Consider the following 15,861-nt stretch of genomic DNA (forward strand, 5'->3'; position numbering starts at 1 on the left):
GGATTTGGATCATTTTAAAGACAGATCTCAAATTGCCCCGCAGGCGATCTATTTTTTAATTTGGGATATTTTTGTCTCGATTTCGAAATAGAATGAAACTATTTGATACATTTTTGCTTTGACGTTATGTTTATCTTTTTAAATTTGTGAAATATAATTTGGCAAACTACCGGTTTGCATGCTGGTAAAAAACAACATTCTTTGAATTCTATTGATGTTGTATAGTTATGTGGGGGAGGATGGGACGCATATAGAACATAATATCCTGATCGTTTTTTTAACAATAAACAACAGTCTATGAGATTCGTGAAAATACGGTTTTTATTTCCTAAATGATATTTGTTTTCTACCAAATGGGACAGGGAAATAGAACAAAATAAATGTCCCATATCCCCCCGCGCTAATAGATATATATCCGTATAGTTTACAACGTGGTGGTTGCAAATACGAAGAGAATATTGTCTTCGTTTCGCTGGAATTCTATTTTCAGTTTGCAGCAATGATGAATTTGTTTTTCTGTACACGTGACAACATGTGTCTGGCTTCTGATTAGTTAAAATATAGTTTCTGACATCACGCGTTTAGCAACGATTGCTGATTGGCCAAGACCTATGTTTGCTGCATTTAAGTTGATGCAGAACATTTGCTTTGTTGCAATTTAATGTCGATTGCATCACGTAATGTCTGACCGGATACAAAAAAAACGGTTAATCCCATAAACGTATATGAGCTCATGCTACGTCATCTGTTTGCGCAGTTTTTGCAGGTATTGTGACGTATTATAAGTAGTTTAAATTTCTGAATTTAGAATGATATATTTTGGTCACATAGGTTCTATGTAAAAATAGAAGCTCAGTGTGGTCTTTTGCAAAGAATACAAATTATTAAAAAGACTGTGATTCTGCCGCAGGGCATGCCTGATATACGTTACGGACGGCTGAACATTTTTTGTACAAAATGCAATTAATTTGATGATATTCACACTAAAAAATGTTTACCGTACATTTAGACATTATGGTCAGCAGTGAATCAAACTTATACAATGCTTAACACAATCAAAAACCATTTTTATTAAACTTAGATATAGTAGGATGGGGGGAGATGGGACACCTTTTCATTCTATTTTCTCGTAAATTTTGGTGGTAAACAAAGAACATTTAAAGAGTTATAAAAACTTCTCCTCGCGACTTTCATAGACCATTGTTTAAAACACGACCAGGATATTTAGATATTTTGTGCTAAAGGTGTCCCATCTTCCCCTACCCCACTATATATTGGATATATCAGTTAATAAAATCACGAAACACTGTTTTGTGCGGTCTAAATTGGTAATTTGATTCTTTTAATTAAATTTATATATAGATGACATAAAAGGCCAAAAAAAGTTAAAGAATTAAAATGACGACAGTGAATTTCGCTGGAGTTTTGACGTCACAGTTTTACGTAAACGGAATCACGTGACTTAAATTGAATATTGAAAAAAAAATGCAGCAACCTGTTTTGCACGAAGGATATGACATGTGACCCACCCATGACGAAAATAATTTTCTTAAAATAAATTTTCCCCGAAGCGATTGCCGACTTAGCTGCGCCCTGAAGCTTCATCCCGCGGCATCTGGGTTGCGTTTCATCGGTTTTAATTTTAAAGAATAAACTAAGCGGAGGCGTACGTGACAGGATATACGACGTCATCAGTTATAGCTATATAAGCGACGGGTTTCAGCCAAAGAATCACAATTGACTCGTGGTATATATCGGTGACACTGATATACCAAGAGACATACAAGGATCTCATAGCTTCTATATACAAGAGGTAAGGAAACTGGGGTTGTGTTGTTGTGATGAATTTTAATCAACTTTCCTTTTCAGATTTGTTTTAGAAGAAAAGACTTCTGATCATCGCAATGAAGGTTGTGGTATTTCTAGCTGCGTTGTGTGCTCTTGCACGTGAGTATAGCTTTTGTATGAAACCGTATTTATTGCTTATATTGTGGCATTTGTTTGGATATTTCAAATGAAGGATTTTTATATGAAGAGTATTGAGTTAAAGTCTTTGGCACTTCCTTGTACAAAATTTGTTTCCTTAATTGTAGATTGCAACGGTCAACTTTCACCAAATGCTCTGTGTCAAATTACCTGCGAACGAAATGAATCTTGCCCATCAAAGGACCAGATGCACTCAATTGTATTGAGCAAAGGAGCTACTTGCATTCGCTGCATGTTCAACGCTTGTACAAGTAAGGGATTTTCTATTTACCTTACACCAGTATACTTCAATCACAATGTTTTAGAAAATTTGCTGCAAAACAATGTTTTCACAGCTAATCGTTTGCCAAATCTACAGAAATATTAGAAATCACATTGTTAAGTCGTTATTTCAAACTGACACTTCTTTCTAGATCCATCAGACAATCATCTCGTCAACACAGATAATAACTGTTTGATCACCGCATTTGGTGAATGTTCCTCCAACCAAAGATGTCCTGGTTATTCACAACAGGAACAAACAAGCCACAATAATTGTGAAGCTTGCAAACAAAATTGCATGAACACTCATTACCCGAATGGTGAGTTATTTTTATGGTTAACTTATTATGCATAGGCTACAAATCAAAATTTAGACATAAAAGTCTATTCTTCGTTTAAAATATTAATATTTTTAAGATTTACACTCTCTGTATTTAGGGCCTCAAACAGACAATGATCCTATGACCTCCCAATTGACAACCAACATCAGACCAGCGAGTATCCGACCCGGCAGAACTGGATTCTCTCCACAGAACCAGGGACTTTCAAACGGACCAAACCATCTTATCCCTAGCTCTCCTGGTAGAAGACCTGGTCCTCCTCACGGACGACCTGGCCCACCGAGACGTCGGTGTATGATCTCGTGTGTTGCACCAGATAAATGTCCAACCAAACGTGAAGTGAGACATAAAATGCAAAACACGAGTTTCGAATGTGTTGGATGTGTAATGGATAAATGCGGTGAGTACAAATATAATATTTTTCGCTGTATTAGAAAACCATGTACAATTCGCCCAGTTAAAAATGTCAACTGGTTAAGTCAGTTATCAAAACTTTTGTGTTTATTTGACAGGCCCACGACATCGTAATCGCAGCATCCAATGCATTGAATCAGCATTCACAGCATGTCCTATGTGTCCACCGAGATCTGCAGAAGAAAACCAACGTATGGAGAGGTGTGAGGCATGTTTACTGACGTGCAAGCGCAACAGAACTGGTAAGACTCTGCTTTAGATTAATGTATGAAATACTTATATATATATTAACAAATAAATTATAAAGCAGAAATAAGCTTATCTGGAGATTCTGCAAGACCCCACCCACACCCGAGGCCAGGCCCAGGTCCACGGCCCGGTCCGCGACCACGCCCAGGACCCCGTCCATTTCCCGGGCCCCACCCTAGACCACATCCCGGGCCACGCCCATTTCCCGGACCCCACCCAAGGCCCCACCCTGGACCACGTCCATTTCCTGGGCCCCACCCAAGGCCACACCCCCACCCTCCTATACGCTGCATGAGAGCTTGCATTGGTCCAGATAAATGCCCCACACGCAGAGAAGCTCATGAAAAGATGAGAAACACAACCTTCCAATGCATCGGTTGCGTTATGGATAAATGCGGTAATTTTTGTGTGTTTTTGCCATTAATGCCATAAGTATGAAACTAACGCTTTTAAATACAGGACCGAGAGTTCATAACCGAAGCAGAAATTGTGTCGTGGACGCCCTAATTGAATGTTCTTCATGTAAAACACCGTCGGCAGCTGAACAGCATAGGATGGAGAGTTGTGAAACTTGTGTTCGTGCTTGTTTTCCACATCGAGGTACGTTATAATTTTAACCTTACATTTATACGCATACCTTAAACTCCTGGTTTAAAAAACAATTAATCACATAATAGAGTAAGTAGGGGAAGATGGGACACCTTCGGCGCATAATATCCGAATATCCTGATTGTGTTTTAAACAGTTAACAACGGTCTATGGTAGCCTTGAGCAAATAGTTTTATAATTCTTTGAAAGTTCCTTGTTTACTACCACATAGGACGAGATAATAGAGTTAAAATGTGTCCCAACTTCCCCCACCCTACTATATATCATATTTTCTACAGGCAACAGGTCAAGAGATTTCTTTCCAGGAATGCATGGAGTCGGTATGCTTCCTATAAGAGGTTTTGGAGGTAAATACATTGCTCAATACCAGCCTAACTTCGGTTCTTACATTTTGTTTTATATTTTAGGTCGTTTATCTGTTTCTGGAGTTATTTCAACATCCGGGTTTATTGGAAGAAACCGAACTTGCCAAAGAACTTGCGTTTCATCGCAAAGTTGCCCAAGTAGACAAGAAGCACTCAACACGCTCAGGACGACTCGACTTGAATGTAGAAGTTGTGTCCAGGAACGATGCGGTAAAATTTGGTTTACCTTCTTCTTGTGTTGCAATTCATGTTAATGTTACTAGAATATTACAAACATGACAAACTGTTACAAGACATTTAAAAACTTAACTTTTGTATAATTATATATTATACAAATAATCCATCAATTCTTTAAACACAGGTCCATATGATCGATCCAACCGAAGTGAGGTTGAAGAGTGCATTACACAAGCACGAGCAGATTGTGACGAATGTCCTACACTTTCATCTGCTGAACAAACTAGAATGAGAACTTGCAAAACATGTCTTCGTGGATGCTTGCCACGTTTGGGTAAGTACCATGTGGCCGAATAATTTGCGTGATAATACGATGATTTTGTTATTATTAAGTCAATTAACACAAATATTTTCTGCAGGTCAAGGTGTGTTCATTGGACGTGGATTACAAATACTCGGACGTTCAGGTAATTTTCGCATATATTTGTATTTTCTAAAACTAAGGTGCTCAAATATATAAGATACTTTATGACTCTCCGTATTTTTACCAGGTATGGGAATGGGAGGAAGGAAACCACGTCGTAATGTAACATGTGTTCGGTCATGTATCAGTCCATCTCAATGTCCATCTAAAGTAGAGAAAATCCAAGAACTTCAATCTTTATCAATGCAATGCCGAACCTGTATCATGAGACTGTGTGGTAAGAAATATAATCCTGGGTATATTTGGAAAAGTAAAATAGTATGGACAATTATTTTGTTTATTTCTGTGAGAACTAGGCGTTTGTAAACCTAAAGAAAACTACCGCAATCTTTAAAAGTTGTATTTGTGTTAACAGGCAGAAGACAAGGATCAACAGATGGAGATCATGTGGAATGTTTGACGGAAGCGAGAACTAATTGCACGGAATGTCCGGCCTTGAATCCCGCTCAGGTTGCAAGGAAATTAGCGTGCAAGACTTGCAGAGAAGCTTGTCCAATTGTTGGAAGTATGAACTTAAAACTAATTTTGATTTCAAGTACTAAAACACAATTATATTTTAACTAGGAAACAACATGAGCATGCGTTTTGGAAACGGACGCTTCCCAATGCTAACACCAAGAGGTAATTTTATTTTTAACGCAACATTTATACAAATATAATCCCACAAAATATTAGTGAATTTTGCTGAATATTTCTTTGTTTCAAACATAGGTTTTGGACCCCCATTTATGAGGAAGAACAGAACTTGTATGCGCAGTTGTGCAACGAACAACCAATGTCCAACCAGAGGTGAAGCTTGGAACCGTCTTCAGCAAACATCACAAGAATGTCGATCCTGTGTCGTCGAAAGATGCGGTATGTTTAAAACCAACCTTGGAAGTTTTGCATTGCACTTAAGATACATTAGAATATAATATACTCAGAATTTAATGTAAATCATTTCGATTACCACATTTTACAGGACCATTCAACAGAGCCAATAGAAGCGAGGTGGCTGATTGCATCACAGAAGCAAAGGCTGAATGTACAGGATGTCCAACCTTATCGTCAAGTGAACAAACCAACATGAGAAGTTGTAGAAGATGCATTCGCGACTGCGATGTTGATGGTAAATTTTATTCATCATCAAAACATAAAAAAGTCAAAAAATATAACGACTTTCTTAACGCTTTTTTTCTCTACAGATGATGATGTTTCTGTTGGATTCGTTGGCATCGAGTTTGGAATGTTTAGAATGTGGCCCTTCGGATTACTGGGTATGGAAGGAAACGATACCGAACATGAGGTGTCTGGTATGTTCCCTGAACTTGGCGGAAATCCGTTGGGTGGTTTAATGCCAGGTAAATGTCCGCGAATTATTTGCGCTTACTTTTATTAAGTTTGATATTTGTTGCAAACTTTTGAAGATTAAGTAATTCTAATAATATTTACTACTTTTTAATAATACCGTTTAAATTCGTCTCTTCGATTACTGAACCAAGATAAAAAAATGGGAAAAACGATAAGACAGAATATATAGCGACCAAACTAGAGTCGTTCGAATATGCCTATAAAGAAAACTATTTACATTTATTGGTCGAGAAATATTTATTGTCGATATCTACCGTTTTTTTACAGTTGGTCCTTTCCAAGCATTTCCTTTATCTGGGAGTTTGACTTCGATGTTTGGACCAATAAACATGGATGAAGATTCGAACGACGAAGATGAAAATGATGATGATTCGACCACCAGTATGTACACTGGTTTTAGTGGGGGGCAAGGTCAGTCTCCATTCAGAGGTCCACCAGGAGGTATAAGACCTATCGGTGGCAGAGTAACGCCAATGGGTGGAGGACTTAGACCAATGGGTGGAGGAATTAGACCAATGGGTGGAGGAATGAGACCAATGGGTGGAGGAATGAGACTAATAGGCGGAGGAACGGGAGGCCCAACATCCGGAACAGGAGGATTTGGCTTTGGTAGACTAGGAGGTAAAAAAGATTTATTGTTAGATTTGGTTTTCTCAAACTGCTTGACAATATTTCTTTGTTAAATAAAGTTTTCTTAAAACTTTCATCAATGTTATTCTTAACTTCCGGCTCCGTGACAACGGTTAGCGCGCCTGTCTCTAACCCAGAGGTAATGGGTTCAAGGCTCATGGCTGCCACCATTCTAGACGTATGTGTTCTTGGGCAAGACACTTAACGGCAATTGCATAAATCCAGTTGTCACTTATGGGTTGTCACTAAAAATCAGCCATACATAAAATAAAATAATTACCCACAAAGTAACATACTTGGTAACTCGTAAGCTGGCACGGAGGTATGAAACAGAACAATCGTGTTTAACGACTGTAGTTTTCCAGTCACACGAGGATAAAGTAACATTCATTCATTGTTAGATTTAGTTTTTTCAAAGTGTGTGACCTCTACATTAATGTTATTCTTAACTTGGTTTAGGAGCCTTGTCACCGGCTATGAGACAATGTATGCAAGGATGTGCAACTAACAACGCGTGTCTTACAAGATCTCAAGCTTGGTCCGCAATAAGAAGCACAACGACAGGGTGTATTTCCTGCGTAAGGCAGCAATGCGGTAAGTATGCAGTAAGACTGCTAATCGTATATGGGAGAAATCTATATGAAGTAGAGCACGGTTATTAACTTTGTGAACACAGGCACAACTCAACCGGAACAAATGAACGAGATATCGAGCTGTGTGATCTCTGCTCGAATCAACTGCCCGTCTTGCCCACGGCCTTCTACGGTGGAACAAATGCAAATGCAGCAATGCCGCACTTGCCTTGTTAACTGCGTAAGGTCCAGTTCAGGACTGGCCTCTGCTGGTTTGGACACCCTGAGAAAGTGGGGGTAATACATGCGTATAACATCCCATCATCATATTCGCAGTTGTGTAATACTTGCGATTTGGTCGTTTTAAATTAAAAAAATTGCATTACACTGTTTGATTGTTTGCAGATCAATTGTCAGGGTGTCTTCTTACTGTTAAGATTTATTCATATATATAGTTAAGTGAGGAAAGACGGGGGGGGGGCATTTAACCACATATTGACCAATAGGTGGCGATACCACGACTTATTCACTGTAGCTTACCGTCGTGCTTATTCCTCTTACTCACAACAACACTTAACTCAGTTCATGCACTCTTGTATATCATGTTACTACAGACTACGATACGCATATATACGCAACAATTTTACGATGAAAGACACACAAACAAAATATCAGCGTGATAGCTGCAGCGTCTGGATACGTAACAGAAGGGGTGTTTTGTTTGACTTCAGACCTTGGAGTTACGTTCCACGACTTCCGCGATACGCATTTGTAGTTCTAGATATGCCGATAGAACGACCTAGAAACTTACATGCACAAAGCATATAGTGGTGTGGGGAAAGATGGGACATCTTTTCATTTTACTTTATCGTACCACTTGGTAGTAGTAAACAAAGAACATTTAAAGAATTGTAAAACCATATCCTCACGACTTGTTGCAACTCGACACCTAAAGTGTCGTCACGATACCCAACCACAATACTCCGTCAATCAATGTCAACACTGCGGGTAAGACTTATCTCATGGCGAGACTATTCTCATGAAAACAACCTGTTTATTCAGTGGCGGCTATAGACTCTCATTGACCGTTGTGAAAACGTGATCAGGTTATTATTAAACACTTGCGTTGGAGCATGAAGTTGTGACAATCTTCAAGTGCAAGTGACTGTTGAATTTCGAAAATATTTTTCATATATCTTTTTATTATATCAGTATAATTATACCAGCATAAACCTACAAAACTACAATGTCGGGAAATAAAACGGGACAAAAGATATTTTCGACTGTGCATCTTTGTCATGTAAACTTTATATATATATAACGTTAAAACGGTATTTCTATCTTAAATTAAAGCTATATTGACCCGTGCCTATCTTTCTCGTGTAAGTTTTTTACAAAACTAAAACTATTATTAGACCAACGCTAATATATGTTCGGATATTATATTCTAAAGACGTCCCGTCTTACCCCCACAGTACTATATGTGGCATTTGCACATTTTCATTTAACAAATTACCCAGTCAAGTTTTGCTTCATAAAAGGCATATTATACATGCATTATTCCACATTATAATCTCTGACATTTTTATTTAAAGAGAAACAATAAAATGTATTCACACCATTTTAACCTAAACCAAAAGTGGTGTCGAAAACCAATCGCAATGTTGTAACATGCAAACATATTTTAACTGAATAAAACCGCCAAACGCACAAGAATTTACAACTAGGAAAACTATCGGTACGTTTTCATTTCACTTCTACCTCGTTGTGTTCTTGTTACCTCTTACAATACCTATTTTATTTCGTGACTTTTTTCGTGAATTTCGTGAACTAATCTAACAACTCTTGCAAAAAAGGCACTAAACTTGCGAAAATTTAATCGATAAAACAGATAAACGGTAGAACGATCGCACTACCGGATAGTAGGCAGGAGATAAGATGCATACTGATGATGATAATATGTAAACAAGCAAAAATCTAATCATGTAGGCGCGCATAATAAAACTCACGAACCCATCGCTTTTGGCGGCAATAAGCCAATCCCCGCAAGTTTAGGTGCGACTTCTACAAATGGAAAACCCTGGGAAACCTTAATGTTACATCGCATTAAAAGCATGTTGCTTACAATTTTATATAAGTTGTAGCTGAAAAAAAAATAATCAACTTACAACTTAAAAGACCATTGTAGCTTAGATTAAGTTTAAATTAAACACAGCTAGGTGAGAGACATAATACAGTAGCTTATAAAGTCTCATCTGATAAAAACTGGTCACCTGTATATTCTTGTGCCATTAGTAGTAAATAAGAAAATTAAAGAATTATTAAAACTGCATTACCACAACTCGCATAGCCATAGACCGTTGTTAATTGTTTAAAATACGATCAGGATATTTGAATATTATGTGCCAAAGGTGTCCCATCTTCCCCCACTCTCTTACAGGATACTTTATTATATATGTCCCTTACATATATGTTTAATCCAAAATTAATCTACGCCTAAACGGTCTTTTAATTTGTAATGTGCTTAACTATTACTGATTTCATAATCAGCTACACAGGTCTACCACAACAAAACTAAAACGGGCGCGAAGAATTATCTTACCATACTTTTTCATATTCACCGTCTATACTCGATCCTTTCTCTTATAAGCTATCCCCCTCTTAATCCTGCAGCCACGACACGTCTTTCTAATTGTGCTTTGTCCCTCGTTGTTGTGCTCCAAAAGGGAAACACAGCTGTGTCGTCTTGTTATAACAGAAAACGTTACTCCAGCCCTCTGTCTCGACCAACGGGGGGAGTCTGTTTTCGTGAGAATAGTCTCCCATGAGATATGGCGTGTCCACAGTATTGACATTGATAAATTGAAAATTGAGACTGTGTAATGTGACGTCACTTTGAGCGTCGAATTCTAACAAACTATAAACTGCGCGAGACAAATCACGGCACTGTGCGGCCGCGTATTTGCGCAGCTAGACGGAACATTGATTGTAGGTGGTTTTCATATGAATGAATAAAACTTGCTTTATCCCCGCGTAGCTGGTGGATTGTATAAATTGTCAGCATAAACAAAATAATAATAATAACAATCACTCACGAATTTACATACGTGGTAACTTGTAAGCTGACACGAGGTGTATGATGCAGAATATAACGACTGTCGTTTTCCGGTAAAATGCATTTATTCGTTTAACATCTTGGGTCAATGTATTTTAGTATGGCTGACAATTCAGACAAACCATTAGCGACCACTAGTTCGGGGCAATTATAGTTAAGTGTCTTGAGCCCAAAGACAGACTCACAATGGTAGCAGCGACAAGGCTTGAACCCATGACCTCTGTGTTTGAGGGTCGTAGGACTGATAGGTTAGATTTTCATATTCGAGCCTATTATTTACCGGAACACTAGCTGAGTGTAAGGTCCCGGCAGCCATCCTTTATTTACTGCATGTTAACTCGGAAATGCAGAAGCTTGGTTTGCCTTTGCTGTAGTTTTCGTCACCTGTTTTTGTCCCCGCCTTTTGCGTATACCTATTATCGCTGGTGATGGTCGGCGCGAATTCACGTGTAAAAAATTAAAAACTTTCGCGTGGTATTGAGATTCAACCAGTTGTATCTAAATTTAGTTGGACCGTACTTCATTAACGGTTTGGTGTAAGAGCGTATGAAGACATGGCGATCAAACGCAAAATATATCTTATTTGTTTTATCTCTAATGTATTTGATCTTCGAATGAACTTTTTTATTCCGGTTGTTTTACTTGTAATGACCCGATTTAACTTTTATCTGGTGTTATATTTCGGTTGCTTAATTGTAAACAACACAAACGATACTTTACCTAGTTTGTTATCCTCATCGCAAATGCGCATGTCTCATTTGGTAATACTGTATAAGCGTTAAGCATATAGATGTTGTTTACCGAAGTTTTGTTTTAAATTTCTTTCTGCATCGGAAGAATTAAATTAAAATGAAATATCTTGGGTTATTGGTCGTTATATACACTTTGATGATTCAAGAATCTGGTAAGTCGGTAAGATGTTGAGCCATTTGAAGATTTGAACTTCTTAACGTTTTTTATGTGGATATATGTGACAGATCAAATCTTGTGGAATACTGGAAACTTTGAATTTTCTTCGTATTCTCCAAAAGCAAGCACAGAGGTGGAAATCCCTTATATGAGTTGCCAGACGGTGGCCCCTTTGTACGTAAGCGCAACAGCCAAACCCACAGACCCTTCACTGCCTTATAAATTCAACCTAACGATACTGAAAGTTAGTCTGACTAGTTTTGTGGTCAAATTAAAGAGAACTGACGATTCGACTGGTTGGTATGTGTCGTTGAACGTGGCATGGCTTGCATTCCAAAGTAATCACTTACTGTTTACCTTTATGAGCTCAACGAATCTTTGTTTCACAAACTTTCTGTGTTTCACAGGACAACCATTTATATTTCGCAACACGGTGATCTGGCTTCGCGATTTTTCTTACGCTGTTGCCATGCAGCGTCAGGTGGCAGAGCAACAGTGCAACGAAGTTGGCGGTAAACTTGTAGAAATCTCTGATAAACAAATGTACGACGCAGTCTATAATCATGTCGAGAAGAACTTTATATTTGATAATCGAACCGCAATTTGGTTTTGGTTGGGTTCCAGTTATGACTACAAGGTAAAGAACGTAAATTATCGGCGCGTGCTGGCGCAACGACAGTGGGTTTACCCAAAGTTAGTATAGACCAAGTTAGGAAACGGCGCTCGTGTCCGCCATTACGGAGCCCACAGAGCGTTAATCGCCTATACAAATGCATGGTCGGCATGTGTTCATTTAGTTCTTGTAAGCGAAACAAAGCTAGAAAACACGTATAGCGGTTGTTTTAACATTTAAAATATAATTTATAATATAAATCTTGTAATATAATATAAAATCTAGGAATTAATGTGGAGTAAATTAATATTTTGACTGGTTTTCGGCGTACAGTGTGGTTTAACAGGGTACTTTACGTTGGCGATTAAGACAAGCAGCAATCAGCTTAGTTTACATAATAATATATGATCATACCTACGAATCTACAGAGCCATTCTTTACTACATTTATAATCCAACATGAGTGGACATGCAGCTCCCAACTGCTTAAGTACTAGCAGATAAGGTGTTCGCGTTTTCCGATTTCATAAAGACCCGGAACGCAGAAAAGGTAGCTTATTACTTCAAGCAGAGGACCAAAAATAGTAACTCAGTATTGTTTTCGTCAATGTCACTTCGATATTAGGCAAATTTTACAAAGATACCTTAAGTTTCGTTGCCGGGTATACGTGTTAAGTTTGTGAGCCAAAAAGTAAAATCACGGCAATTTACATGCAAAACTGCAGCTAGATACACCAGTTTATGGTAATGTTATGCGTTTTTGTTTGTATTTTTATATTTTAAACATGTTCTTTTATGTTTTTGGTTAGTAAACTTGATATTTTCTGTTTTTTTCTCTTTAATCGATTGAGTGTTCAATAAAAGTTGATTATTTTTGTGAGGTTTATTATTGTGATAAGATATAACATTAGTAGAAAGCCATTTTTACGTGCAGAAGTGCTTGGTTTTTAAAAAATCGCAATATTTAAACGAAAAACAGCACTCAGCAATGATAAAATGCTATGCCGTGGGCTCCCTAATGGTGACGACTATGACGTCATAGACGCGAGACAATGGATAACAAGACTCGTTGTTTTACAATCCGTTTCCTAACTTGGTCTATACTAACTTTGGGTTTACCATGGAAGTAATGTTTCATGCACGATACACCCTTGCTCTCTCTTACGAATTAAACCTATGTAGGCTAATTTGTTGAGTGTTATTTTTATGGGTATTTAAAAATTTAAAACATTTTGTATACACCACCTAACAATTCATTACTTTTGTATTATATAGAACAGCATGGTTGTACAAAGCAATGGAGAAGCAGGTTATAATGGGACCTGGGTCGTCGGTTTTCCCAACAAGAAACATAGTTGGCGTGGCCTACTCGTGCTGATTGTGTCACCTGGAGGAAATAAAACCTTAAGCGGGATGCAAAATCGGTCATCGAAATTTTATTCATGCGGAAACACCAAATGCACTTCACTTTGTGCAATGAGACTTCCATAAACCACGGGGCGCGGTTTTAGGTGTTTCTTTGAATATCGACAAGTAACTGAAAATTTGACGTATATATATTACTGTACACTATTAAGTATTTCTGCATTTAAGTTATAACCTGTGGATATTACTATTTGTAAAACTGTATAATGGCTTTATTTAAACCGACAAAACTAAATGGTCGTTATAAAATTGCAAGCAAATTATAGACGTTTATGTAATAAAATAAACTGACGCTCAAAAGCCACGCTTTTTACCTGAAACTCTTTCCCACACCTTATATCCGTATCATATTTTAATGACTGTAGTTTTGTTGTTCATTAAATTATCTTCGTTCTTTAAATAATATGATCTTTGCTATTGTTTTCGAAAAGAAAAAGAAAAACCCTGTGTTCGTCATTTAAATACAACATTTTATAAAACTGTAGAAATCACGTTCAGCCCCTAAAAGCTCTGTGTTTAATATTTTGTATGTAGGTACGTAACTTAAAGGGCAAAGGCTAAAACACGAATGCAATTACTCTTAGCCATCTAGTGCAACCGATACTACATAGCCGAATCAACTGATGTTATAACACAGTAAATTAACTAACACGTGTATTCATAACAACTAAAAGTATGTGTTATACCAAATAATATTTTTTACCACATTAATAAAAAAGGGTAGGGAAAGATGGGACACCTTTACATTCTATTTACTCATTATTTGGCAGTAAACAAAGAACAACATTCAAAGAATTTTAAAATTGTATCCTCGCGAGGATATCTGGATGTCTTGTGCTAATGGTGTCCCGTCTCCCCCACCCTCTACCATATAGTATTGTATTTCTAATAATAAAATTATTTGTTAATTAAAATTAACCAAGGATTTTAAACTGTTCTGTCTTACGCTGTCGGTTTCCGAATTGATAAAATTACACTGGGTGTGCGAATCGTTAAATAACTTCTCGTGTGTTTTAATATACATATTTTAAATTGTATCACCGAAAATCATATGTCCTATATTTTGTTAGGGAAAGATTGGGCAATATGGGCTCAAGTGTCCCATCTTCCCCACTCCACTACATCATTTAAAAAGGTTCTATGATGGAGCAACAAGCAGCCGAAAGGTTCTATGATGGAGCAACAAGCAGCCGACACAAGGGTTAGATGCCGTTTACCTGAGCGATAATTCACGAGACTTTTCAAAACAGGACTGTTACCGCAGTGAAACAATAAAAGATCTCACGTTGATCTTCCACTAAGGGTAAGTTTACAGGCGAGCTCGACATTTAAGTCAAACCAAATTTTAACATGTTCGAGGCTCTTCGTCGATAGCAAAACAATTGTTTGGCGGCGGCGTTTTATCGTATTTTAAATCCCATCACGTTTTGGCTGCCCTATGCTGTGATGTCCTGCCTGATAAATCAATAAATTGGCTCACGTTTCTTCTTGCCCACTAAGCATGGTGGTTGCTATACATTGTTCAATCAGAGTATACTAAACAATAGTTTAAACCCGTTGGTTTTAACAATAGTTTAGAATACTCTGGTTTAAATTTCCATACATGGGCAGTAGTGCGTTCGTTGGTAGAGCAGTGTTTAAGTTGTTTGTTTTTAAACATCGCAATGCCTTAATAGTTGGTTTAGTTATGTTTAACCTTAATTACGCCATCGGTACTTGCACTATTGCGCCACCGACACTTAATTATGTCACAACACTCACGTTGTGGTGGTATATTTGTTCCGATCGACGTATTTGTACTGGTAGTATAGGTAGCAGTACTTCCTTATGCCCTATACTTATATAGTATAGCTTCTATACTGTTATCAATATTAAGGCCAATATAACTAATTATTATCATTAATATAGACTTTCATCCATACTTTATTGACCGCTTTAACATATAATATATATTTTTAAATGCTATTATAAAATTTAATCTTCTGGTTCCTAGGATCAAAAATGGTCGTACAAGTTGTGTCTCCCGTACTATACAACCGATACAACCTTGTTTCTTTGTTGCTCGCAACAAAACTAAGGTAGGCTCTTTTTTTCGTATCCCTGAGGCATCCGTACTGTGAGTCAATAGATATCTTATAATATTATCGCTGTTAATATTAGGGGAAGTCCCAACTTGCTCATTCCCCTGAAGCATAACGTAAAATAAGGTAGTATAGCCCCTTTAAGACTACCTACCCCTGGAGCATAACGTAATATAAAGTGGTATAGCACATTTTAAGACTACCTTTCCCGCGGGGCCCGGTCGGGCCCGGTGGAAAAAAATATACTAAAACACGCCCGGTGCGGGGCCCGGTGGGGCCCG

The 15,861-nt window shown here is 37.7% G+C and overlaps 2 protein-coding genes across 3 annotated transcripts; both read left to right on the top strand.

Annotated features, from left to right (window-relative positions):
- Positions 1-1,703: 1,703 nt before the first annotated feature.
- On the top strand, positions 1,704-7,828 carry LOC149732162 (uncharacterized). 2 transcript variants are annotated; one of them, XM_089883781.1, is made up of 21 exons: positions 1,704-1,813; positions 1,870-1,947; positions 2,094-2,237; positions 2,400-2,567; positions 2,686-2,988; positions 3,101-3,244; positions 3,310-3,648; positions 3,711-3,851; positions 4,139-4,207; positions 4,268-4,435; positions 4,587-4,736; positions 4,822-4,869; positions 4,954-5,103; positions 5,242-5,391; positions 5,451-5,507; positions 5,598-5,741; positions 5,848-5,994; positions 6,071-6,226; positions 6,504-6,857; positions 7,326-7,460; positions 7,543-7,828. In XM_089883781.1, exons 2-21 carry the CDS (start codon positions 1,905-1,907, stop codon positions 7,737-7,739), a joined length of 3,207 nt encoding a protein of 1,068 aa, XP_089739907.1. In that variant the 5' UTR covers positions 1,704-1,813; positions 1,870-1,904; the 3' UTR covers positions 7,740-7,828. The 2 variants fall into 2 exon arrangements, with proteins under 2 accessions (XP_089739907.1, XP_089739908.1); XM_089883782.1 differs by having other exon boundaries at positions 3,313-3,648.
- Positions 7,829-9,400: 1,572 nt separating this feature from the next.
- LOC149732163 (uncharacterized) lies at positions 9,401-14,628 on the top strand. The gene is made up of 4 exons (XM_089883783.1): positions 9,401-11,457; positions 11,531-11,800; positions 11,870-12,099; positions 13,350-14,628. Exons 1-4 carry the CDS (start codon positions 11,403-11,405, stop codon positions 13,563-13,565), a joined length of 771 nt encoding a protein of 256 aa, XP_089739909.1. The 5' UTR covers positions 9,401-11,402; the 3' UTR covers positions 13,566-14,628.
- Positions 14,629-15,861: the final 1,233 nt, after the last annotated feature.

Source organism: Ciona robusta, chromosome 8 (assembly GCF_009617815.1).
Source record: "Ciona robusta chromosome 8, ASM961781v2".
Classification (NCBI taxonomy): Eukaryota; Metazoa; Chordata; class Ascidiacea; order Phlebobranchia; family Cionidae; genus Ciona; species Ciona robusta.

Bases quoted from the DNA above. Each gene is read 5' to 3' on its own strand.
- LOC149732162 (XM_089883781.1), top strand. From the start codon at position 1,905: ATGAAGGTTGTGGTATTTCTAGCTGCGTTGTGTGCTCTTGCAC. The intron at 4,436-4,586 runs GTAAAATTTGGT...CTTTAAACACAG, and splicing joins TTGTGTCCAGGAACGATGCG to GTCCATATGATCGATCCAAC. The intron at 5,104-5,241 runs GTAAGAAATATA...TTGTGTTAACAG, and splicing joins CTGTATCATGAGACTGTGTG to GCAGAAGACAAGGATCAACA.
- LOC149732163 (XM_089883783.1), top strand. From the start codon at position 11,403: ATGAAATATCTTGGGTTATTGGTCGTTATATACACTTTGATGATTCAA. The intron at 11,801-11,869 runs GTAATCACTTAC...TGTGTTTCACAG, and splicing joins GGCATGGCTTGCATTCCAAA to GACAACCATTTATATTTCGC. The intron at 12,100-13,349 runs GTAAAGAACGTA...TGTATTATATAG, and splicing joins GTTCCAGTTATGACTACAAG to AACAGCATGGTTGTACAAAG.